This window comes from Colletes gigas, unplaced genomic scaffold (genome assembly GCF_013123115.1).
Source record: "Colletes gigas isolate AHSC1104 unplaced genomic scaffold, ASM1312311v1 Colletes_gigas_Sc00015, whole genome shotgun sequence".
Taxonomy (NCBI): domain Eukaryota; kingdom Metazoa; phylum Arthropoda; class Insecta; order Hymenoptera; family Colletidae; genus Colletes; species Colletes gigas.
Genome location: NW_025106644.1, coordinates 4,612,950 through 4,632,427, shown reverse-complemented (window position 1 = coordinate 4,632,427; position 19,478 = coordinate 4,612,950). Strand labels below are relative to the sequence as shown.

Genomic DNA, 19,478 nt, shown 5'->3' with positions numbered 1-19,478 from the left:
AATCATTATAAACATATTGTGATACATTTATGTACTCTTATCTGTGGAAAATATATCTCATTTGACAATTAAAGAGTTGTCTTTTGAATAAAAAAAAATTTGAAAAATTCTTATAACAATATGTTTATGTACATACTATTGTATTTGTATGTAATAACCATTATTAGATCGGGACTTAAAGTATACTTGTTTATAAAAATAATGAGCAACATTCTGTCATTTTGTGCTTTGTAATTCTCACAAAATTATGTTTCTTTCTCTCCTCTGTAAACAACAATATTCTTATCAGTTTCATGGATCTTGACCTCATACAGAATATCTGGATCAGGCATAATTTTCTTTAATTCGTTAAAAATATAGATAGCTAGATTTTCAGTGGTCGAAACAACACTCTTGAAATAAGGTACATCCTTGTCCAAATTTTTATGGTCCAATTGATCCATCAGTACCTTTTTCATGTATAATTTTAAATCTGATAAGTTCATAACCATGCCTGTTACTGAATCTACAGGTCCACGTACAGTAACTTCGACTAAAATGAAATTGCGATTAACATTTGTAAATCTTAATAAATCAATAATAGTTACTTGTATAATTGTGACCATGTCCCCAATAGTTGTTACATTTTCCGTATATATTTTGGTTTTGTTCCTCGGTCAAATTGTTACTAAAAAAGAATGAAAACTGATCGTATATAGTTAAAAAAAGTTATCCTTTACTTTGAACATTGATTTAGTACCTGTGTAATCGGTGACAACTAGATATTGTCTCTTTTCGACTTAAATAAGCAATTGGTCGTGCCATTGTCTATTACGTTCGATTTCAATCTGTATTATACCGTTACAAACGTGTAAAACAAATGCTCATCTAAAGAGAACTGGGTAAAAATTATTCAAGGATAAAAGTGATCGCGAACATTTTTTTTCACAAAGTTCTGTATTTTCTTATAAACGTATTTATCGTTTATTTCGAATTTTTTTTCTCGAAATAAGTATAAGAAGAAAAAATGTGCAAACAGAAATATTTTATCTTCTAAAATGAGTGTAAAAAACAAATAATTGCGAATGAATTTATGACACGGTTTACTGGATTTCGGTACTTCGTTGAAGCCATTTTTCACGCGCATGCGCGAAAATTGCGGCGAACCCGGTCAGTCTAGTCACACTGCTGACGGTGATGACCTGTGGTTTTATGGTTTGTCCCATCAACACTTTGGTTGTGCGATATAAGTGATCCCGCGTTAAACGAGGATATTACAATTCGCAAGATTTCGATTCATTTCTTTCTAAATAACAAGTATTTGCCGTTTGAGTGCGAACGCAAGTACAAGACTACGTCATGCCGGTAACGCCCTAGGACTTACAAGAATTAGTCACCTAACGGAATGTGTAATGTTTAAAACGATCTAACATAACGAATAAAAAGATCGGTTTAATTAATAACATCGAATAGAAAATGGATAGCAAAGGCAGGAAGATAATCGTTTGCGATAATGGAACAGGGGTAAGGTTATATGGTTTTACCTATGTTTGATTTCTCTTTGTATTCTTTTTAAATCTATGTCTAAATTCTGTTGTAAACATTAGTTTTCGTTAAAGTAACGTTACATGACATGATCGAAGAAGAATATCTTGTATACTTGTTAATTATATGCTTACAGTTTGTAAAATGTGGATACGCAGGAGCAAATTTTCCTGCGCACATATTTCCATCCGTAGTTGGACGTCCTATTATTAGAGCAGTTAATAAGATGGGCGACATTGATGTAAAGGTAGATTCCTTAATTTTCCATCTCCAATATAAATTAATCGGATTATTTATCCCAATTTCAGTTGTTCATGCGGGGGTTAATTGTTAATAAGATATATGGATGAAATTTGTTTTATACATATATTTAGTAATGTCTTTCTTTTTAACAGAAATATCGTATGGTTTTAAAATTGAAAGTATTTTTTAGAACGTTAGATTACTATTTGTAGCGAATTAGTTTGAAACAGTTTATTAATTACTTACTTGATTTTCAGCAAGAATATAATATTCGTGTAAGTCGTTTCATATTACACTGTGTGCTCCAGTGTTTGAATTTGATTGAAAGTAGTCCATGCATTTACGTACTAATCTAAATGAAGTTTAATTTATTAATTACTTTTTACTAACAAATATCAAAATGAAGTATACACGTCGAAAGTAATATGGATATTATTTTAAAGATTAATAGAATATATATTTATTTATCAAAATTTAATTGATAATCAAGAAAATCAGAATTCCTTCGTCGCGTTATAAGTTATTATTTTGCTATCTGTTATTGAATAGATAAAGAACATAAAATATTACAGAATGAAAGTGTTTACAGAGTTAACATTTATGCGTGTGTGCTGTGTTTTTTGTAATTACCTAATATATTTGTGTGCTTACACTTGCTCTCGTAGGATGTGCTTTACGTGCCTGTAAGTTTATTGCATTTTTTGATGATAATATGTACATCTATCAATATTACATCAGTGCTTAGGAAACTTGAAAACATTTTTACTCAAATATCGATAATATATCTTCTTTTTTGGCTTGTGTGCAGGGTGTTACCGAACGGGTGGTAACATCCTGTGTATAGCAACAATTTAAATAATTGATATTGTATTGTCTAAGCAATTATATCACTGTTAAAAAAACAGAAGGTAATGTACTTGACGGCAATAACATTTCATTAATAAGAAGATAAAAATAAAAAATATTTTATACGAGAATAGGTATATTCATTATTCATTATCATAGTTACCTATACTCCGAATTACTTATTTCATTAGAATTTAGAGCAACGTGTTAAATTATTGGAATATTAACGATTTATATTAATCTACTGTACATAGAAAATGCATAATTATATTTAAGTAATTTATATATTGTTACTACAGGATTTAATGGTCGGAGACGAAGCAAGTAAATTTCGATCTATGCTAGAGATTAGTTATCCAATGCAAAATGGAATTGTTAGGTTTGTATGTGGATGTATGTAACGAATGCATGTATTCTAAATTATTAAATTATTGAAATATATAATAGAAACTGGGAGGACATGTGTCATGTTTGGGACTACACGTTCGGGAAGGAAAAAATGAATATTAATCCAAAGGAGTGTAAAATTTTGTTAACAGAACCACCGATGAATCCTATTACAAATCGTGAGAAAATGATCGAGGTAAAATAATGATTTTGCATAAAAATTTTCCCTCTGAAAGTTTGTCGTAATTTGATTCTGGATACTATGAAATGATTTTAGGTAATGTTTGAAAAATATGGTTTCGCTGGAACGTATATTGCAATTCAAGCAGTACTTACGTTATATGCTCAAGGGTTGCTTAGTGGCGTTGTGGTTGATTCTGGAGATGGTGTTACTCATATTTGTCCTGTGTTCGAAGAATATGCTTTACACCATCTCACTCGACGATTAGACATAGCTGGTCGAGATATCACAATGTATTTAATAAAACTTCTTATGTTACGTGGTTACGCCTTTAATCATTCGGCTGATTTTGAGACTGTTAGGATGTTAAAAGAAAAATTATGTTATATTGGATATAATATTGAAACTGAAGATAAATTAGCACTAGAGACAACAGTTTTGGTCGAGTCGTATACTGTAAGTAGAAGTTTTTGTGTAATATGTACACATAAATTCTGGTATATAATTACTAAATTCTTTTAGCTTCCCGATGGAAGAGTAATAAAAGTAGGTGGTGAAAGGTTTGCAGCTCCGGAAGCTTTATTTCAACCTCATTTAATAAACGTCGAGGCTCAGGGAATCGCTGAATTAGTATTTAGCACTATTCAAGCAGCCAATATTGATATAAGAAGCGAATTATATAAACATATTGTTCTAAGCGGTGGTAGTACGATGTACCCAGGTCTTCCATCTAGACTTGAAAGAGAAATTAAACAACTCTACCTACAAAGAGTGTTAAAGAATGATACCTCAAAATTAAATGTAATTACAAAATATTCAATATTTTTTTTTTGTCAATTTTAATACATGGAAGATATGTGTTCATTAATATGTGTTTTTAGAAATTTAAAATAAAAATCGAGGATTCCCCGAGACGTAAACACATGGTTTTTATGGGTGGTGCTGTATTAGCAGAAATAGCAAAGGATCGGGATTCAGTATGGATAACGAAGGAAGAGTATGAAGAAAAAGGTCTTAGTGTATTAAAAAAATTACGTTCTTAGGAATCATAAAGAAAATAGTCATTGAAATATATAGAAAAGAAATACGCATTTTTTACATTTGAAGTCATTTAAAAATTAAATGGAAAATTTTTATATTTTGCTTTCACGACTGATTTACATCGAATTATATGTTTCAATTGCACACAAGCGATAAAGGTGATGAAGGTATGTAATATGGTACTATAAATATTTTAAATATTACAATTTTTAATTGTGATTGATTTCATTTTAAATACGTTAGCATTCAATTGTATTAAATTCAAAATTAATATTAATTGAATTAAATTTGTAATAATGTTTATGTTTATATGTTTACCATGATGCAGAGCACATCTATAGGTGATATACATTGTAAATATAGCTATCACAAATACTTCCTTTTCGACAAATTAAAATGCAGTTCGACTATAGTCTGATAGATATACATTATGAATTAAAAAACAAGAGTATGTTTACTTCTCCTAGCTTATACTGATTTTACAAAGTTTAATTCAAATGTTGTATGTATAATCGCATGAGAAATCAATTTGTTAATATAATGGCTAAAATTAAGTAACGAAGTTTGTAAATATCATACGATAAAAAAAATATTAAATTTTACTACCTTTTATATGTAAAGTATGAAAGTTGATCATGCTATTTTACGAAGTGACTAGATAACAGTACTTACGCAATTGCATTTTTGTATAATAAGATTGTTCTAAATTATGGAGTATGTTTTTCAATATATATAATAACATTTACAAAAATCCTTACTTTTAGATAAATAGTAGACCTTCAATTTTGGCCATTATTGTAATACGTAATAATTAGTTTATAAGAAGACAGAAAAGCATTTATCGCCTCTATATCCCCCTCTGAACACTGAAAGAATGGGGAAAAAGTACTATTTTGTAGCAAAATTTCAGTTTCGAGCAAACTACAGGAAACAGAGGGTGCGAGGTAAAAGTATTTTATACGATGTACATATATATAATATAAAATAGTTTTATAATTTTAGTTAATTAATTTATAGAAATAAATTTATTTCTTATGAAAATTCTTCCAGTAATTTTTAAATCCTGTACATATTCGATTATCAACGTAGCATAAAATCTTTTTCAATTGCTAAAACAAAGTCAACAATGACAACAAAAATATGGATAAAAACAAAGGATACAATTGCGATTACGACAAATCTACAACAGTCTTTATTATGTTTCTCCATTTGACCTTTATATTGTGTATCAATATACACGTTATATATAAATAAAAATAACAATATAATTGTATTATACAATTTCGTATTTAATTGGATATATAATGTAACAATAGATAAATGTATATGTATTCGCTTTGTTAAGATCTGTACAAGTGGTTTGTGACAACATTCTGTATAACAATAAAATAACAAGCTGTTATTTAAATAAGTAAATATAATTTTTGAATAGCGCTTTTAGAGCGTATATTCCATATTACAAAGTTTATCTCGGAAATGTATACAATGTTTCCTTACGCTTTAATAAATCATTATCAATGTAACAGTTTTTGTATCCTGTTACATCGATCGTATCAAGCAAATTAAAAAGGAAAAAAAAAAAAGAAAGGAAACGGTATATAAAAAACACTTTCATTTATAATGGAAGAATTATTGTTTCCAAAATTTCTGCACTGTGTAAATTTAATTTTCTTCTTTAATACATTTTAGATCACTTGAAAGCGCGATACGACGCCTATGATGTAGTAAATAGGGAATTGGATGGAAAATTAGAAATTTATAGAAATTACACTTAATATGTAATTGGTTTATCCTTACACTGATCAATACAAAAGCTAGTGAAACGTTTAAGGAACTTTGGATACTCCCTTTTATAAAGAGCACGTAAAACAGGTGCTGGAGCCCATCCACCAGGATTAACTATAATCGACAGATTGGAGTATTAGATGCATGCTGACTTGAACTTAAAAAGAATAAATTGTAGTACTAACCAACGGAACAGTAAGTTATTTTACATGTAATATTCTCTCTTTTTATCTCTTCTTCATCTTTTGGAGGATCGATAAACGTTTGACATACGAGACACACAGTCAGATACACTCTCACGCATTTTCCTGTATTTGGCTGTAAACAAATTTAACGTAGATCAATACTTAATGGAAATAAATGTTTTTTTTTTAGCAAAACTCACAGGATAATCAGAGTGTTCCGTGCTATGGTTACAAACTATCCATAAATCGTGTGCATCGGGATCTTGATCGTCGGAAACTCTGCGCATATGCGACCAGAACAACGCGTCTCTTTGACTTGCCGGCCAAATACGTTTATGCGTTTGCAGAAATATCAGAGTATCTTTAGATATATTTTCGATCACGGTCATGTCCTCGAGCGTGGCTTCCCATCCGCTTCTGTATTCGGGGCTAAAGAATATTTCGCAAACTTCGTGGCCGGTAACTCCCTTCACGACGTGACATGCTTTTAGGGGATCCACCACTAAGCCATCCGCTTCCTCCTCGCGTCTGTACATTCGCATGTCGCCATCCTCGGCAAACAATTGCCAGCCACCAGCTCCAACTCCAAGTCGTGCATAATGCAATTGTTGCATCGTTATTTTTTCTATCTATAAACATGTTTGACGCGCGAATAAAAGGGAAGATTAAATTGTTGCAATGGCGGGCTACTTTTGAACCTGGGAGCAATTACCTCTGGCCAGAGTCTGTGCTTAGACGCAGACATAGTCGGAGTCGCTAAAATCGAGACTGATTTTTGTTTCAGACGATCTCTCAGCTGATTCTCTTCCTCGATCTTATCTAATCCAGTCTCTACCGCGTCGTAGAATTCTTCATCGCAGAGAGCACTGTGCGGTCCTTCCTTGAAAATTAAGAATTATGTTCCATTACACGATCTGAATATCGATTAAATTCATTCACTCACGTTTCTTGATATTATCTTGAAGTTCATTTTAAATTAATTTTATCAAATTTTTAGAAAATCAATGTTTAAATCCGGATCAAATAAAATTGTATACCCTCTTACTTTAAGCTAGACAAGGTGTGACACTTTCAGGATAGTACCTCTGGTTCATTGTGAAAGTACATAGTAATGCAAACATACTGAACAAACAACGTGTATGCATATATAATTAGATTTCCAGGCACGAAGTATGCATGAAAGTTAATAAAATGTGTTTGGACGCGTACGAGTATATCACTGTATACTCTGTATAAAAAATATTTCTAAACAGATAGATGATTTGATAGCATAACTCTCAAAGCAGTAATAAATTATTTAATCGAGTTAATAGAAATGTACATATATAAATATTAGAAGCGCATGTTATGCATGGAAATGTTTAGTGCAATAATATTATGTAATCGAACCTCGTAATCTGGACCTCCATGAATAAGGACTCTGGGTCTAGGAGAGTCACCTTGATGCATCGCAACTTGATCTTTCAGAGTTTTGTAAAGTTCCTGTACTTTTCGTTTTTTCTCAGTTTCTTTTTCCCATCTACGACGCCATGCATCTTCTCGTTGCACCATTAATTCAACGCAATGTTGCAATGTCGCAAGCACACCCTCGCTCGTCGCTTTGAAAGTTATCGCTTCTCCTTTAAAATCTACAGAGTGTTTGGCTGGATCAAACATTGTTGTCTCAACTTTATTTTCTGAAACGAATCACTTTCATTCGACATTATAATTCTTAGACAATAAAAAGGCAATTTATTCGAAACGTCTGTAAATATACGAAAATTATAAAACAGATGACTGCAAGACAAACGAATACAGACAAACATAAATCGCTGCTTTGCATACCTTTCATGGAAATATTTTTAGCATTTTCCGCGCAGTTATCAAAATACTTTTGCAAAGTATCTATTTGCTTGATCAGAATATCCCTGAAGGTTTCAAGCTCTGCTAATTTCTCTTTCAATCCTCTGACGCCGCGTTTAGTAAAGCTACCTGCGCTTGTGATAGATTGTGTATTCGACACAAGCGAAATGGCGCTACCGTGGCGTTTCAGACTGTTCTCGCTTCCGTAACCAGATTCTGACTGTTAAAAATAAACACAGATAGTGTTAATAAAATTAAAAAAAATGTCAAAAAAATGTTTGCTTTACGAAGCAAAATTTCTATACCTTATAAGATTTCAAAATGTCGACCCAACGCTGCTTTTCCTCTGGACAATTTGCTCTTAAATACCATACTAGACAATCGTTTACTGATACATCGAACCTACACTCATCGAATTCGTGTGCCTAACAAAACAGGTGGTAAAGAGTGATATCATGGCTTTTTTCATAAAATCAACGAACATATATAAACCTGATTATTTAATACCAGTTCGTACCTTAATGTTAGCTTTATACAAACTTATTGAACCACGACATCCAAATCCACTGTCCTGCTCAGATTTGTAATAAGATAAAGTACCATCTTTGAGAACAATAAATCTAGTTTGCCAGCCATGTATATAATTTGTCCATTTGGATAATGTACCCTTAAGTTCTGGAACTACAACACCATCGGAACCTTCTTCGTCTACATCGTCACCGTCTATTTCTGCTTCCACGCACTCGGTCTCTTCGTTAACGAGTCGGACTGTTTCTATTTCATCGGCCATTCTTATAAGCGAATCTTACGATCTCGATGTTGATTGCTTTCAAGATAAACACAACATACTCGAGGAAGTGTATTTAAAGACACCCTGACGCGGGCTAATCTGTCCGTGAGCGATTACTCGATTAGCAGTTTAAAATTTGCAAAGTAATCGGTCGATGATCGTTTCTGCGCTACGTTTTAGAACATGTCGATCATTGATTATCATACACATAACCTTACGCAGAACTCCTTATCGAATAAATGAGACATCAACAGCACATATTTTTTTAACAAATAATAGAATTAGTAGCAGATTGAAAATCAACAGTTTTACGCAAGCAGTATTTCCATGAACGTTATGTGCGCATATAGTCTTCGATTAGTCACGTTTCTATATGTTACAATAGAAACGCAGCGTCCCTAGTACCCCCTAGGGACATTTCCCTAGCGCCTTCTACAGTGTAGCGCCTGCACTTTCCTTCCAGTAGAATCGAATATGTGGAAATCGAATATCGATTAGAAGTATCGATAATCGTATCGAGAATCGCATCGAGAAGTGCACTGTGATTGTTTGAAAGCTATTTAGAGACCGCCAACTTTAGCTGATCGTCACGAATACACGTGAGAAGTTCGTGGTTGGATCGAGATTATCCATTAAAATAATGATACTCGCGGCATTTTTCATTCTATTTTGTGTGGTGTCGGATGCTAGTGTACATAGATTGAACGTGCCCAGAGTTTTGTTGCCGGTATTCAACGATTTTGCTGTAAATTTTACACTTGAAGTCACCGATGGTGCTTGTTATCAATGGTAACTGCTCTCGTGTTAATATCATTTTATTGTTTGCTTGCCCAAAAATTCTGTCTACTTAAGAACACTCTTATTATCGAAATCTTAACGTTCTTGAATCACGTATAACTTTCTATGTAACTTTATTAATTTTATGTAAGAAATGTTTATTTTTTAAATTGATGTACAAAATGTAGCTTTAATACACAATATTAATTTAAACTAATTCAATGTTAATTGTAGGTCAACGTCACGTTTGGATATAATTCAGTTAATTCCCATAAATGAAAATGTCGAACGAACATGCTCCTCTGCTATTTTGATTCAAACGATAACAAGAGAATCTACTAGAAATACTGCAATAGTGTTGGCAGAAGATGTCAATAACGGACAATTTTTACGATGCGATGTTATAGTCGATGCAATTTTTTCTTTAAATCTTGTCACAACCACGAGAGAATTATATATAGAAGAAGCGCCGGAAGCATTCGAAGTACGAGCATACGACGAACAAGGTACGAAACATCACTTAGATTTATCTATTATATATAATCATTAAATATAATAAAAATTTATATTCTATTTTTTTGTATTATAACAGGCAATGAATTTACAACTCTCGCAGGAGTTGAATTCTTTTGGAGTATAGATAATACCGATAAATATATGCTAGATGGTAAAACACCAAACGATGTTCTGAGATTTATGACTTATCAAGAATCGCAGTACGAAACTCCGTTGACTGTCGCTGCTTTAGACTCTGTTAGTAAGACAGGACATATCGTGCTGTTAGAAGGGATAAAAACTGGTACGGCTAAGGTTTCCGTAAGATTACCTTACCCGGAATATAAACATGTACCGCCTATAGAAGTAGAATTGATCGTGATAGCCAATTTAATTATCATTCCATCGGACATAACAATAATGGCGTACGATAGTTTTAAATACAAAATAATGCAGGCTCGTCAAGGTCGTTTAGAAGAAATAAATCTACCGTCTAGCCAGTACTACTTGGAAGCTGAAAATCCAGACATACTAGATATCGATAATGACTATGACAGCGCGTACGCTAAATCCTTGGGTCGCACTAAAGTGTTTTTGCACGACAAAAATGTTCGCGACGAGTATCCTGTTATTTTGCCATCTGCTATGGTCAATGTGAACGATGTATCTTACATCACGCTTGCTATCTTGCCTAACAAAAATTGGGGTTTAATACTTGGTCACACCCATGAAATTGTAGTTGAATTATACAACAGTAAAGATCACAAATTTTACATTGGAGAAGGTGTAGAAGTGTCGATGAAACTGGACGAACGTTATTTTGAACCGAAATTGGTAACGCAAAATGGCACTTACGTCGTCGGTGTGCCTATTACGTGCGGGACAATGACTATCGAAGCTACGCTTTATGGCATAATCGATAAGTATGGGAAAAAGGTTCCTGTCGCATCGCGACCTACCACAAGGGCTGAGCTTTTGATTCATACTCCTGTCACTATTCAGCCTAAAGTATTGGCTGTTCCATGGGATTTTAAAGCCAAGTCACGGTACGACATAGTGTTGAAAGCAAGTGGAGGTGATGGATCATATGTATGGTCTAGTAGACATCCATCGATAGTAACAGTTTCTCAGAACGGAGGGATAAGAATTGTAGCAACTGGTACAACCGAAATAAGTGTTGCCATGACAAGGAATCAGTATAACAAAGACACAGCAAGGGTATACGTGTTAACGCCTTCCAAACTAAAAGTGGTAGAATATAGTATGGAGGTAGCCGTAGGGGAGCCAATTTATCTCCACATTGCGTTGTATGGAAAATTAATTAATGGATCCGATTCTAAAGAGGTACCATTCAACGATTGCAGAGACATTAATTTTGAAACGTACATTCCGGATAGTAATTTTGTGCAAAACGATAGTAAGGTCGTAGAACCCGTTGGAATTGCGTGTGCTGTTATAGCAATCACTAGCATGGATATAGGAACGTCTGAAGTAACAGTAGCATACAAAGCTAATGGTCAATATTTGACTGATAATATCACTGTGACAGCCTATGAACCTTTGCTCGTAATACATCCAAGTAGCAAAGAAAGTTTGTTAGCGGTGGGATCTTCCAGAAAAATAGTCTTCAAAGGTGGACCCCATCCGTGGTCCAGTAAACCCCAGAGTTATTTGCGAAAAATTCAGGTATCTGAAAGTAAGTTTGTCGAGGTAACAGAGCATGGGGATTCGCCAAATGAATTGCACAAAGTGTCAGTTTTTGAAGTAATGTGCAAAGCTCTTGGGGAGGTGATTTTAACATTTACAATTTCCAATGTTCCTTTGCTACCAAATTGCAAAAGCATGTACGCGATAGAGACTGTACGGATTATTTGTGGTAAACCTAGACACATTTACCTTCAGCCTGAATATAAAGACAGCAAAAACTGCCCCATCAGTCTTAATACGGAAAGAGTAATGGCATACAGCGATAAGAATTTGAAACTCATCACTATAGTGAAAGATGAGGAAGGTAGAACTTTCGATAACATTACAAGTTTACACATCGAATGGAATTTAAAGCCTTCGTCTATAGGTTTTGTAGAAATATCGCCTGGTTGCAAAGAAGAAACGTTCACGGACCTGAACGTAATTTTACCAAAGAATTATTATCAAAATGTTATCTTTAAAAAGCATTCCGGTGTTCTCACTCTAACAGCTACCGTCACAGGCTATCAGAAATACATTCTAAGTAAATTAAAAATAATACCAGAGTGGCCGCCTTTTGCCATTGAGACTGAAAGAAGGATCTATGAAACTCCACTTATAGAGGCTTCCATACAAATGGTTTTAGTTAACGATACCAGTATTAGCCCTAGTAAATTAATGGTATTGAATGATCCCACTGCAAAATATTATTTACAAGTCAGCCAAGGTTCTGGCTACTATGAATTTGTGCTGAGTACAGATGATATCGCTGATGTCCGATACATAGAATCGACAAAGACAATCAGCATTACACCAAAAACGTCTGGGGTACTTAATTTGGCATTGGTGGATCTTTGTTTGCCCTCAAAATCGGCTGAAGCTGTGATCGAAATACAGCAGCTTGCTGTTATAGAAATAGAGACAGTAAATAAAATTGAGAAAGGGAAGTGCGTAGTGGCTGCATTAAAACTTTACGACACAAATGGCCATATAATAAAATTGCCATTTTTGAATGTATTAGAATTTAAAGCAGAAGTTGATAATGAATGTATAGAAATTAAACAACTGCCTCCTAGTGAACATGGTACTGCCCCTTATAATCAATTGTTGTATATGATATATGGGATGGCGGAAGGAGAGTCTCAGTTAACTTTTGTGAACAAAGGAGGTGATAGAGAAATACAGAGCGAGCCAGCAACTATTCAAGTCTTCCTTCCTTTAAGAGTTTTTCCAAAGAATTTAACGATATTGGTAGGCACTGTTTATCAAGTGCAAACAATAGGAGGACCATCAAATGCAGAAATAGAATTCTCTACTAAAAGCAATGATATATTAAATGTCGATCGAAATGGTATATTCGAAGGAAAATCAGTTGGGCAGACAAAGATAATTGTCAGAGCCATTGGTCTTAATGCTAAAGGCAACAAAGTCATTTATTCTGAGGATTATACTGACATACACGTGCTATATCTTGAAGGCATTAAAATCGTCGTTCCAACAAGTAGAGTGAAAGTGGGTGCAACATTCCCACTTTGGGCATTTGGTATTCCAGAGTATTTGACTCCGCTTATTATAGGATCTATGCAATTGCCATTGATCTTCATGTGGTCATCGAGTGATTCTAATTTAGTAACTTTGTATAACATGTACGAAGGCACAGGTATAAATATCAGATATCAAAACGAAGTTTCTTTGAGAGCCAAAGCCATCAGTCCTGGATTGGCAACCATTTATTTAAATGTTACAATGCCATGTAACATGTTGGCTGGTTTCAAAAGTGACGTAACGTACACTACCTTTGTAAAAGTAGAGATCTTTGAAGAATTGCGCTTGACACATCCAGAATTACCTTCCAATGTACCAGTGATATTAATGTCACCGAATTCTGTTTTGAAATTGCAAACAAATCGTGACAAGCATGGCTCCACTACTTACAAAGTGTTGTCGACCATGCATGGGAATGATTCAGAGGATACACATGCTTTAACTCCAACATCTAAAACTGTAATTATTGATAAGAATGGTATCATAAAAGCTGGTGAAAATCTTGGGAAAATAGTCATTTCTATTTCAAATATGGAACCATACAATTTGAAGCAATCGATCACAGTTATTGTCGAAGTAAGGTCTTGGTTGCATTTTTTTAAGTAGAAATTTAATCAGAACAGACATTTATCATTCCAATTATTGCTCGTAGGTCAAACCCATTCATTACATGATGATATCGTTGAAATCAATTTTGCGAATACGCAATGGTGAAGAGTTAAATATGTTGCCTAAAGGCATGGAATTGGATTATGCTCTTGAATATTACGATAACGTTGGAACAAAATTCCATGCTGCCGAAGTCAATGCCAAAACTATGTTAAATCGCGCTGACCTAGCATCGTTCACTATAAACGCTGAAAATACTGTTACTGCAAAATTCATTGAAAATGGAGATCTTGTTGTAAAGGCATACAACGAAAGATATCCTAATGGGATGTTTGATTACGTGCATATGATGATTGGTGACATAGTCTTTCCAACAAAGGTGTTTTATTCAATCTATGAATTCTTTAATAATAATAATATTACTTATTAATCGAATTTATATTTTGTAGACAACGTTGACAGTAGGCGATATAGTTTGTTTCTCGATGCCACTTCTGGCTTCTGACGGTGATCCAGGTTACTGGCAATCTTCAGCGTCTGAAATATTAACAGTAGATCCTATTACAGGAATAGGTAGAGCGAAGAATGTAGGCTATGCAGTTGTGAAACACAGCCTTGCAACGCATATGCAAGGCGAAATAGAAGTCAACATACAACCTATCGCAAAGGTATCATCTGTTTACTAGTTCATTGGTACAATTTTTACAAATTACAAACGATTTTGTTTTGTGAATACAGGTATCAATTGTTCCATTAAGAGGTCGAAATATCACCGGAACTGAAACATTTAGCGTTCCTCTGGTACTGAAAAGTAAAGATGAGCAAGTTAAAGAGAACAATGTATTATCTAGAGGTCTGGGTGGTTGTAGGACGTTTACATCCTTCACCCTAAATTCGTTCCCTTACACGTGTAACATACAATTTGTTTCATCGACCACGTCAATTGGAGTGAAAGATTTATTCCTTGTTAAGCCACGATTTGATATTACAACAGGTTGGTATTAATTAGATTTCAAAAATTATAAAGATGGTGATCGTTAATTAAGTATTTACAATGTTATAGGGTTTTATTATTGTGATGTAATACCTATGGGCTCTCCCAATATAATCTCCAGTACGTTAGAGACTCGTATGCAAATAAATGCACAACACAGAGACATTGAAGCTGTACCTTTAGAAGTAACGTATCTTCCACCTGTATATGTCGATGCCAAGGAAATTGTTTTTATCAATATCCATTCTCAAACTGTGCCAACTGCAACGCTTGAAATTTATGGTTTACAATCTGTATTGGATCATCTTACGGTGAGTTCTATTCCCATCGATGAAAGTTTTGATTTTAAACTGTGTTTGTCCATATCAATTGTTTTTAGATCGATGTACCGGATGGAATGACTGTAAGTGCCCGACAATATATTTCAAAATCCACGATGCAGTACAAATTACGTTTGATACATAATCTAGATGACATTCAGGGACAAAAAGTAATCGTTGCCAACGATATTACAAAGCAAAATATATCTGTAAGTGGGCAAAAGAATTAGTATTAAAATTAACGATTCGTTGTGATAATTTATATTTTTTTTAGCTTTTCGTACGCGTGACGAAATACGAAAATTTCATACCATTGTCTGGAATTCATTGGGTGGATTATATGTATTTTCACCGTTACACGTTTGGAACACTTGCTGTTCTCGTAATTACATGCTTCTATGGTAAACTTCTCCTTATCTTTAATTATATGCCGTTTAAATTATTGCGTAAATATTTTACTAACGATTTGCTTATTTTTTTAACAGTGTGGAAGAACAAAATGGCAAATATCGACTTAAATGTTAAAAATAGAACAGTTTTTGGTATGTATTGCAAATAATACAATTGATAAACATTTTTATAGAGTAGCTACTTAAATATTTTCTTTTTTGCAGCTGACAAATGCCCACCGCAATTAAAAAAGACTAGTACCCCGTGTTCAACTATTTTAAACAGTACAAATATGTTTACTCCTCGGAGTCCGATTACACCGATAAGACCATTCTCGGCATTCGATCCGGTTTATGGCGATCCTCGCAGTTTTTACTCGGCAAGCAAACGAAATAGATCAATGAACACCTAATGACTGTAACAGTAAGAACAAATGACATTTTCAACATAAAGGTACATTGTACTTACAACGAAACTACATCGTATTAACTAAATTTGTTTGCAAACAAACATTCGATTGTCAGAAACTGGTGCCTTATTACCACAAACTCATTTTTATTAAGAAATTAATTACTCCTAGAAGGTAAGGATTTTTTATGTTGTTTTTTTTATAGCGATGATATATCGGTCGATATTAAGTTACGAGCATATAAAATTATGTATATTCTGTAATATAGAACTTAATTTTATGATTGATTGAAAGGTCCACAGAGGTGTCTGATGCAAATGTATTTCAAGGTTATGTTGGTTGTATTTAATTTATAAAATTGAGGTATATGGTTCCTAGTCATATAGCTGATAATTTACGTAATTAACGTAATAACACGATTAATTATTTGATACGCATCTTGTATAACAATGGAAGAACTACTACAGTAATTTTTACACTCTTTATTGACTGTGTGACAAAGTTAAAATGTTTTGTAGCGTAGAGGTATAATGTACGTAATATTTCTACATATTGAATTACTTTATAATTTTTATATTCTTTAAATATAATTTGCTTTGACGATTAAATAATTTCTCGTATAATTTACGACAACCGTTGACGTCACAAAAACGTATAATTTCCATTTACTTACTAAGTCAAGAGTAGGTAATATTGTTTAAGTATCATATAGGTAGCAACGTGTACTATATACTGTAAAAAATAAAGTAATTTTTAGTATTTTTTTGTATTTTATACACTTGTATTTTAATTTCATGTAGTAGAACCTGAATATTTGCAAGAAAATGGGGCTGAAAGCTGTAACGTACTTATGGCTCGATCACCTGTGGCTTCTTCTCGTGGAAGGACGATACATTATGCAGATATCAAAGTTCTACCTTGGATGTTTTGGAGTTTGAAAGATACAACGAATGTGAATTCTTTATAAATAATGTTTATTATAAAATTAGATGTACATAATGGAACAGTCAGGTTTCTTACAGTCGTATAGAGAAAACTGCCTCTTTCAAATGACTTAGGACGAATTTGTACACTTAATGTTTCTTCGAAGTTTTAAGTAATTTTTCGTATTTGTTTTTACTAGAGTACCATAGTGCAAAAGGAATAGCTAACGAAGGTAATGTCATCACAGCGAATGCAGCCCAATCGATCTGACGTAAAAATTAAAAATATTAAATACTTCATTCTATAATACTTTTATTTGTATACTTTTTGTAGTTACTCACCACATGAGAAGAAAATTGCTTATCGTAATCTCTGAACGATACAATGATTGCTTCGCCAGGTTCGCTACTGACGGCAAATTGTAATCTAGGAGCATCTTCTTTACGTCTGTATAAAACTTCCGCAGACGAGAAATTGAAATACCCAAATATCCTTGGCTTTACGACAACCGTATGAGTAACGTTCGTGTAAGGTGGAACACGATCTATCCTTGCATTTATTTCTCCGCTCACATGAGTAAAATGATCCGGATGGAAAGAGTTGTCTGTGATTTCGACTTCTAACGCAGCTGCGTTCCCTACATTGTGAACCGTATACTGTAAAAACATTACACGTTAAGACAAACATATTAAGGTCACAGAAATTACAGAAAATATATTCTCGTAATTACTTTGATCACAATGTCCATATTTTCTACAAGATACTTGTTCAGAAGTTGTTTAGATACTAATAATCTTGCAGCTTCTTCCTCTTCTTCCGCATGTATCGTAAGAACTAAAGCAGCAAAAGCTGCACATATTATGTACCACTTCATGCTAAAACGTCAATATAATTCATAAGATGCCGATTACACGTTACTCTTGATTTACATATAACAATATTGTTACAACTATTAAAAGAACCACAGATTCTTACAAAGCCAATTAACGTAATTTAGGAAACTTTAAAAAAAAGGCACATTTTATTCAGAAAAATTTATTAATCGAATTCAAAAAAGTCAAAGGCGATGTTTATAACCGTTATTGAAATGTGTCAAATAGAAACTAAACTGTCTTTTATAAATATTATACGTTATGTGGAATGTGGTTTTGCGATCAAGATACTCGTTTCATTTAAACTTTCATTGAATAATTTGATGATTTGTACCTTTTCTAGTGACAGAACTGTGCTACACGCGACAACGAGACAGTCACTCCATAGGAAGAGCTAAAGGATACATTTGAGAGAAGTGCCAACAACACATACTTTGCTGCCACGTTTCGATGAAGGGAAACACCGTCCTGCGTCGATTAACTTCCGGTAATCTTTTAATAAAATGGCGGTGAAAACAAATCGATACCTCGGTAAATGTTTATACAAACTCGACTGATACGAATGGAAACGTTTAACAAAGTTTTGCACGATACTACGCATCGTGAACATTAACGAAAATATATAATTCGCATAAAGTGTTTTAAATATATTACAACACCAGCAACAAGCATTACCTTATTCATTGAGGGTTATACTAAATTATTTTGAAATTTCAAGTATTATTTGTACTATATAAATTTGATAATCAACACTGTTATTATTATAATATTCTAAACAATGGCTGCAAAAGTATATCAGCCGGATCAAGAGTTAGAAACAAAGGTTAAAAAAGGTTAGGTTGTTCTTATTTAACACTGGAACTACTGACAATTATAGCGAATTTATTTGTACCAAAGAAATTAAAACTTGAATGTATATTTAATTATTGTCATTTTTTTAATCATTTTTAGCAACTGAACGCATATCTGAGAATATGCACATAGTTGCGAACGAGCCGTCTCTTGCGTTCTATAGACTTCAAGAACACGTGAGGAAAGCGTTGCCTCCTATGGTGGAGAAACGGGTGGAAGTGTTAACGCTTCAACAGCAGCTTTTGGGTAGATGTTACGACGTAGAATATGCTGTCAGTGCTATTAAAACGATGCACGGAGCTGGAAAAAGTTTTGAGAATACACTAGAATTCATAAAGAATGCGATATTCTTCAAACAACAATTAAAATACGAGGAACAACGTAGACATAAGAAAGATGCGAACAGAGATTCCGTATACAAACGATTGTCCGCACATATTCCCACTTTAGATCATTTGCCGGATGAAATATCCGATGTAGTGAGAGAAACAGCAAACAGAGTAGAGTCTATGATGAACCATGCTAGGCATTCCGCAGAAATACAAAAAACAAATTGAAATTGAATATAGAAGCTGATACTTTACATTTAAAATATAATATTAAAAGATATGGATGTTGATATTATAAATGATGGTAATTAATTGACTTGCAATCAAGAAATTGTGTAAATAAACACATTATATGAAACATTAGTTAAATAATGTTGTTACTTTTGTCTTCCGAATATTTACACATTTTGTATATCAGCCGAATATTTTAATGTGTTTTGTGTATTTTTTAA

General features: G+C 33.4%; 6 protein-coding genes across 10 annotated transcripts; 3 read left to right on the top strand and 3 right to left on the bottom strand.

Moving 5' to 3' along the window:
* Nucleotides 1-49: 49 nt before the first annotated feature.
* On the bottom strand, nucleotides 50-1,108 carry LOC122399971 (6-pyruvoyl tetrahydrobiopterin synthase). Its single transcript, XM_043401096.1, has 3 exons — nucleotides 740-1,108; nucleotides 588-667; nucleotides 50-532 (listed from the first exon to the last, which is right to left on the bottom strand). The coding sequence occupies exons 1-3, from the start codon at nucleotides 802-804 to the stop codon at nucleotides 246-248; spliced, it is 432 nt and encodes a 143-aa protein (XP_043257031.1). The 5' UTR covers nucleotides 805-1,108; the 3' UTR covers nucleotides 50-245.
* On the top strand, nucleotides 1,101-4,255 carry LOC122399946 (actin-related protein 2). Of its 3 annotated transcripts, none has more exons than XM_043401047.1 (8): nucleotides 1,101-1,503; nucleotides 1,661-1,771; nucleotides 2,433-2,450; nucleotides 2,913-2,992; nucleotides 3,061-3,196; nucleotides 3,278-3,637; nucleotides 3,704-3,982; nucleotides 4,063-4,255. In XM_043401047.1, the coding sequence occupies exons 1-8, from the start codon at nucleotides 1,456-1,458 to the stop codon at nucleotides 4,222-4,224; spliced, it is 1,194 nt and encodes a 397-aa protein (XP_043256982.1). In that variant the 5' UTR covers nucleotides 1,101-1,455; the 3' UTR covers nucleotides 4,225-4,255. The 3 variants fall into 3 exon arrangements, with proteins under 3 accessions (XP_043256982.1, XP_043256981.1, XP_043256983.1); XM_043401046.1 differs by lacking the exon at nucleotides 2,433-2,450 and adding an exon at nucleotides 2,025-2,042 and having other exon boundaries at nucleotides 1,102-1,503; XM_043401048.1 differs by lacking the exon at nucleotides 2,433-2,450 and having other exon boundaries at nucleotides 1,105-1,503.
* A 1,186-nt stretch (nucleotides 4,256-5,441) lies between these two features.
* Nucleotides 5,442-9,145, bottom strand: LOC122399927 (ceramide transfer protein). Of its 3 annotated transcripts, none has more exons than XM_043401010.1 (8): nucleotides 8,552-9,145; nucleotides 8,340-8,459; nucleotides 8,017-8,254; nucleotides 7,582-7,868; nucleotides 6,905-7,072; nucleotides 6,393-6,821; nucleotides 6,193-6,325; nucleotides 5,442-6,121 (listed from the first exon to the last, which is right to left on the bottom strand). In XM_043401010.1, exons 1-8 carry the CDS (start codon nucleotides 8,822-8,824, stop codon nucleotides 5,994-5,996), a joined length of 1,776 nt encoding a protein of 591 aa, XP_043256945.1. In that variant the 5' UTR covers nucleotides 8,825-9,145; the 3' UTR covers nucleotides 5,442-5,993. The 3 variants fall into 3 exon arrangements, with proteins under 3 accessions (XP_043256945.1, XP_043256947.1, XP_043256948.1); XM_043401012.1 differs by having other exon boundaries at nucleotides 7,582-7,859; XM_043401013.1 differs by having other exon boundaries at nucleotides 7,582-7,835.
* On the top strand, nucleotides 5,515-16,669 carry LOC122399888 (nuclear pore membrane glycoprotein 210; the record flags this gene model as incomplete). The annotated part of the gene is made up of 12 exons (XM_043400945.1): nucleotides 5,515-5,528; nucleotides 9,449-9,613; nucleotides 9,836-10,107; nucleotides 10,194-13,903; nucleotides 13,980-14,315; nucleotides 14,386-14,604; nucleotides 14,675-14,930; nucleotides 15,000-15,241; nucleotides 15,310-15,459; nucleotides 15,525-15,651; nucleotides 15,736-15,792; nucleotides 15,865-16,669. Coding segments are annotated over 12 exons (5,736 nt in total), but the record flags the coding sequence as incomplete, so codon positions are not given.
* Nucleotides 16,670-17,006: 337 nt separating this feature from the next.
* LOC122399965 (translocon-associated protein subunit beta) lies at nucleotides 17,007-18,293 on the bottom strand. Its single transcript, XM_043401083.1, has 4 exons — nucleotides 18,180-18,293; nucleotides 17,704-17,848; nucleotides 17,315-17,629; nucleotides 17,007-17,239 (listed from the first exon to the last, which is right to left on the bottom strand). Exons 2-4 carry the CDS (start codon nucleotides 17,845-17,847, stop codon nucleotides 17,123-17,125), a joined length of 576 nt encoding a protein of 191 aa, XP_043257018.1. The 5' UTR covers nucleotide 17,848; nucleotides 18,180-18,293; the 3' UTR covers nucleotides 17,007-17,122.
* An 11-nt stretch (nucleotides 18,294-18,304) lies between these two features.
* Nucleotides 18,305-19,389, top strand: LOC122399969 (BLOC-1-related complex subunit 8 homolog). The gene is made up of 2 exons (XM_043401094.1): nucleotides 18,305-18,678; nucleotides 18,797-19,389. The coding sequence occupies exons 1-2, from the start codon at nucleotides 18,624-18,626 to the stop codon at nucleotides 19,252-19,254; spliced, it is 513 nt and encodes a 170-aa protein (XP_043257029.1). The 5' UTR covers nucleotides 18,305-18,623; the 3' UTR covers nucleotides 19,255-19,389.
* Nucleotides 19,390-19,478: the final 89 nt, after the last annotated feature.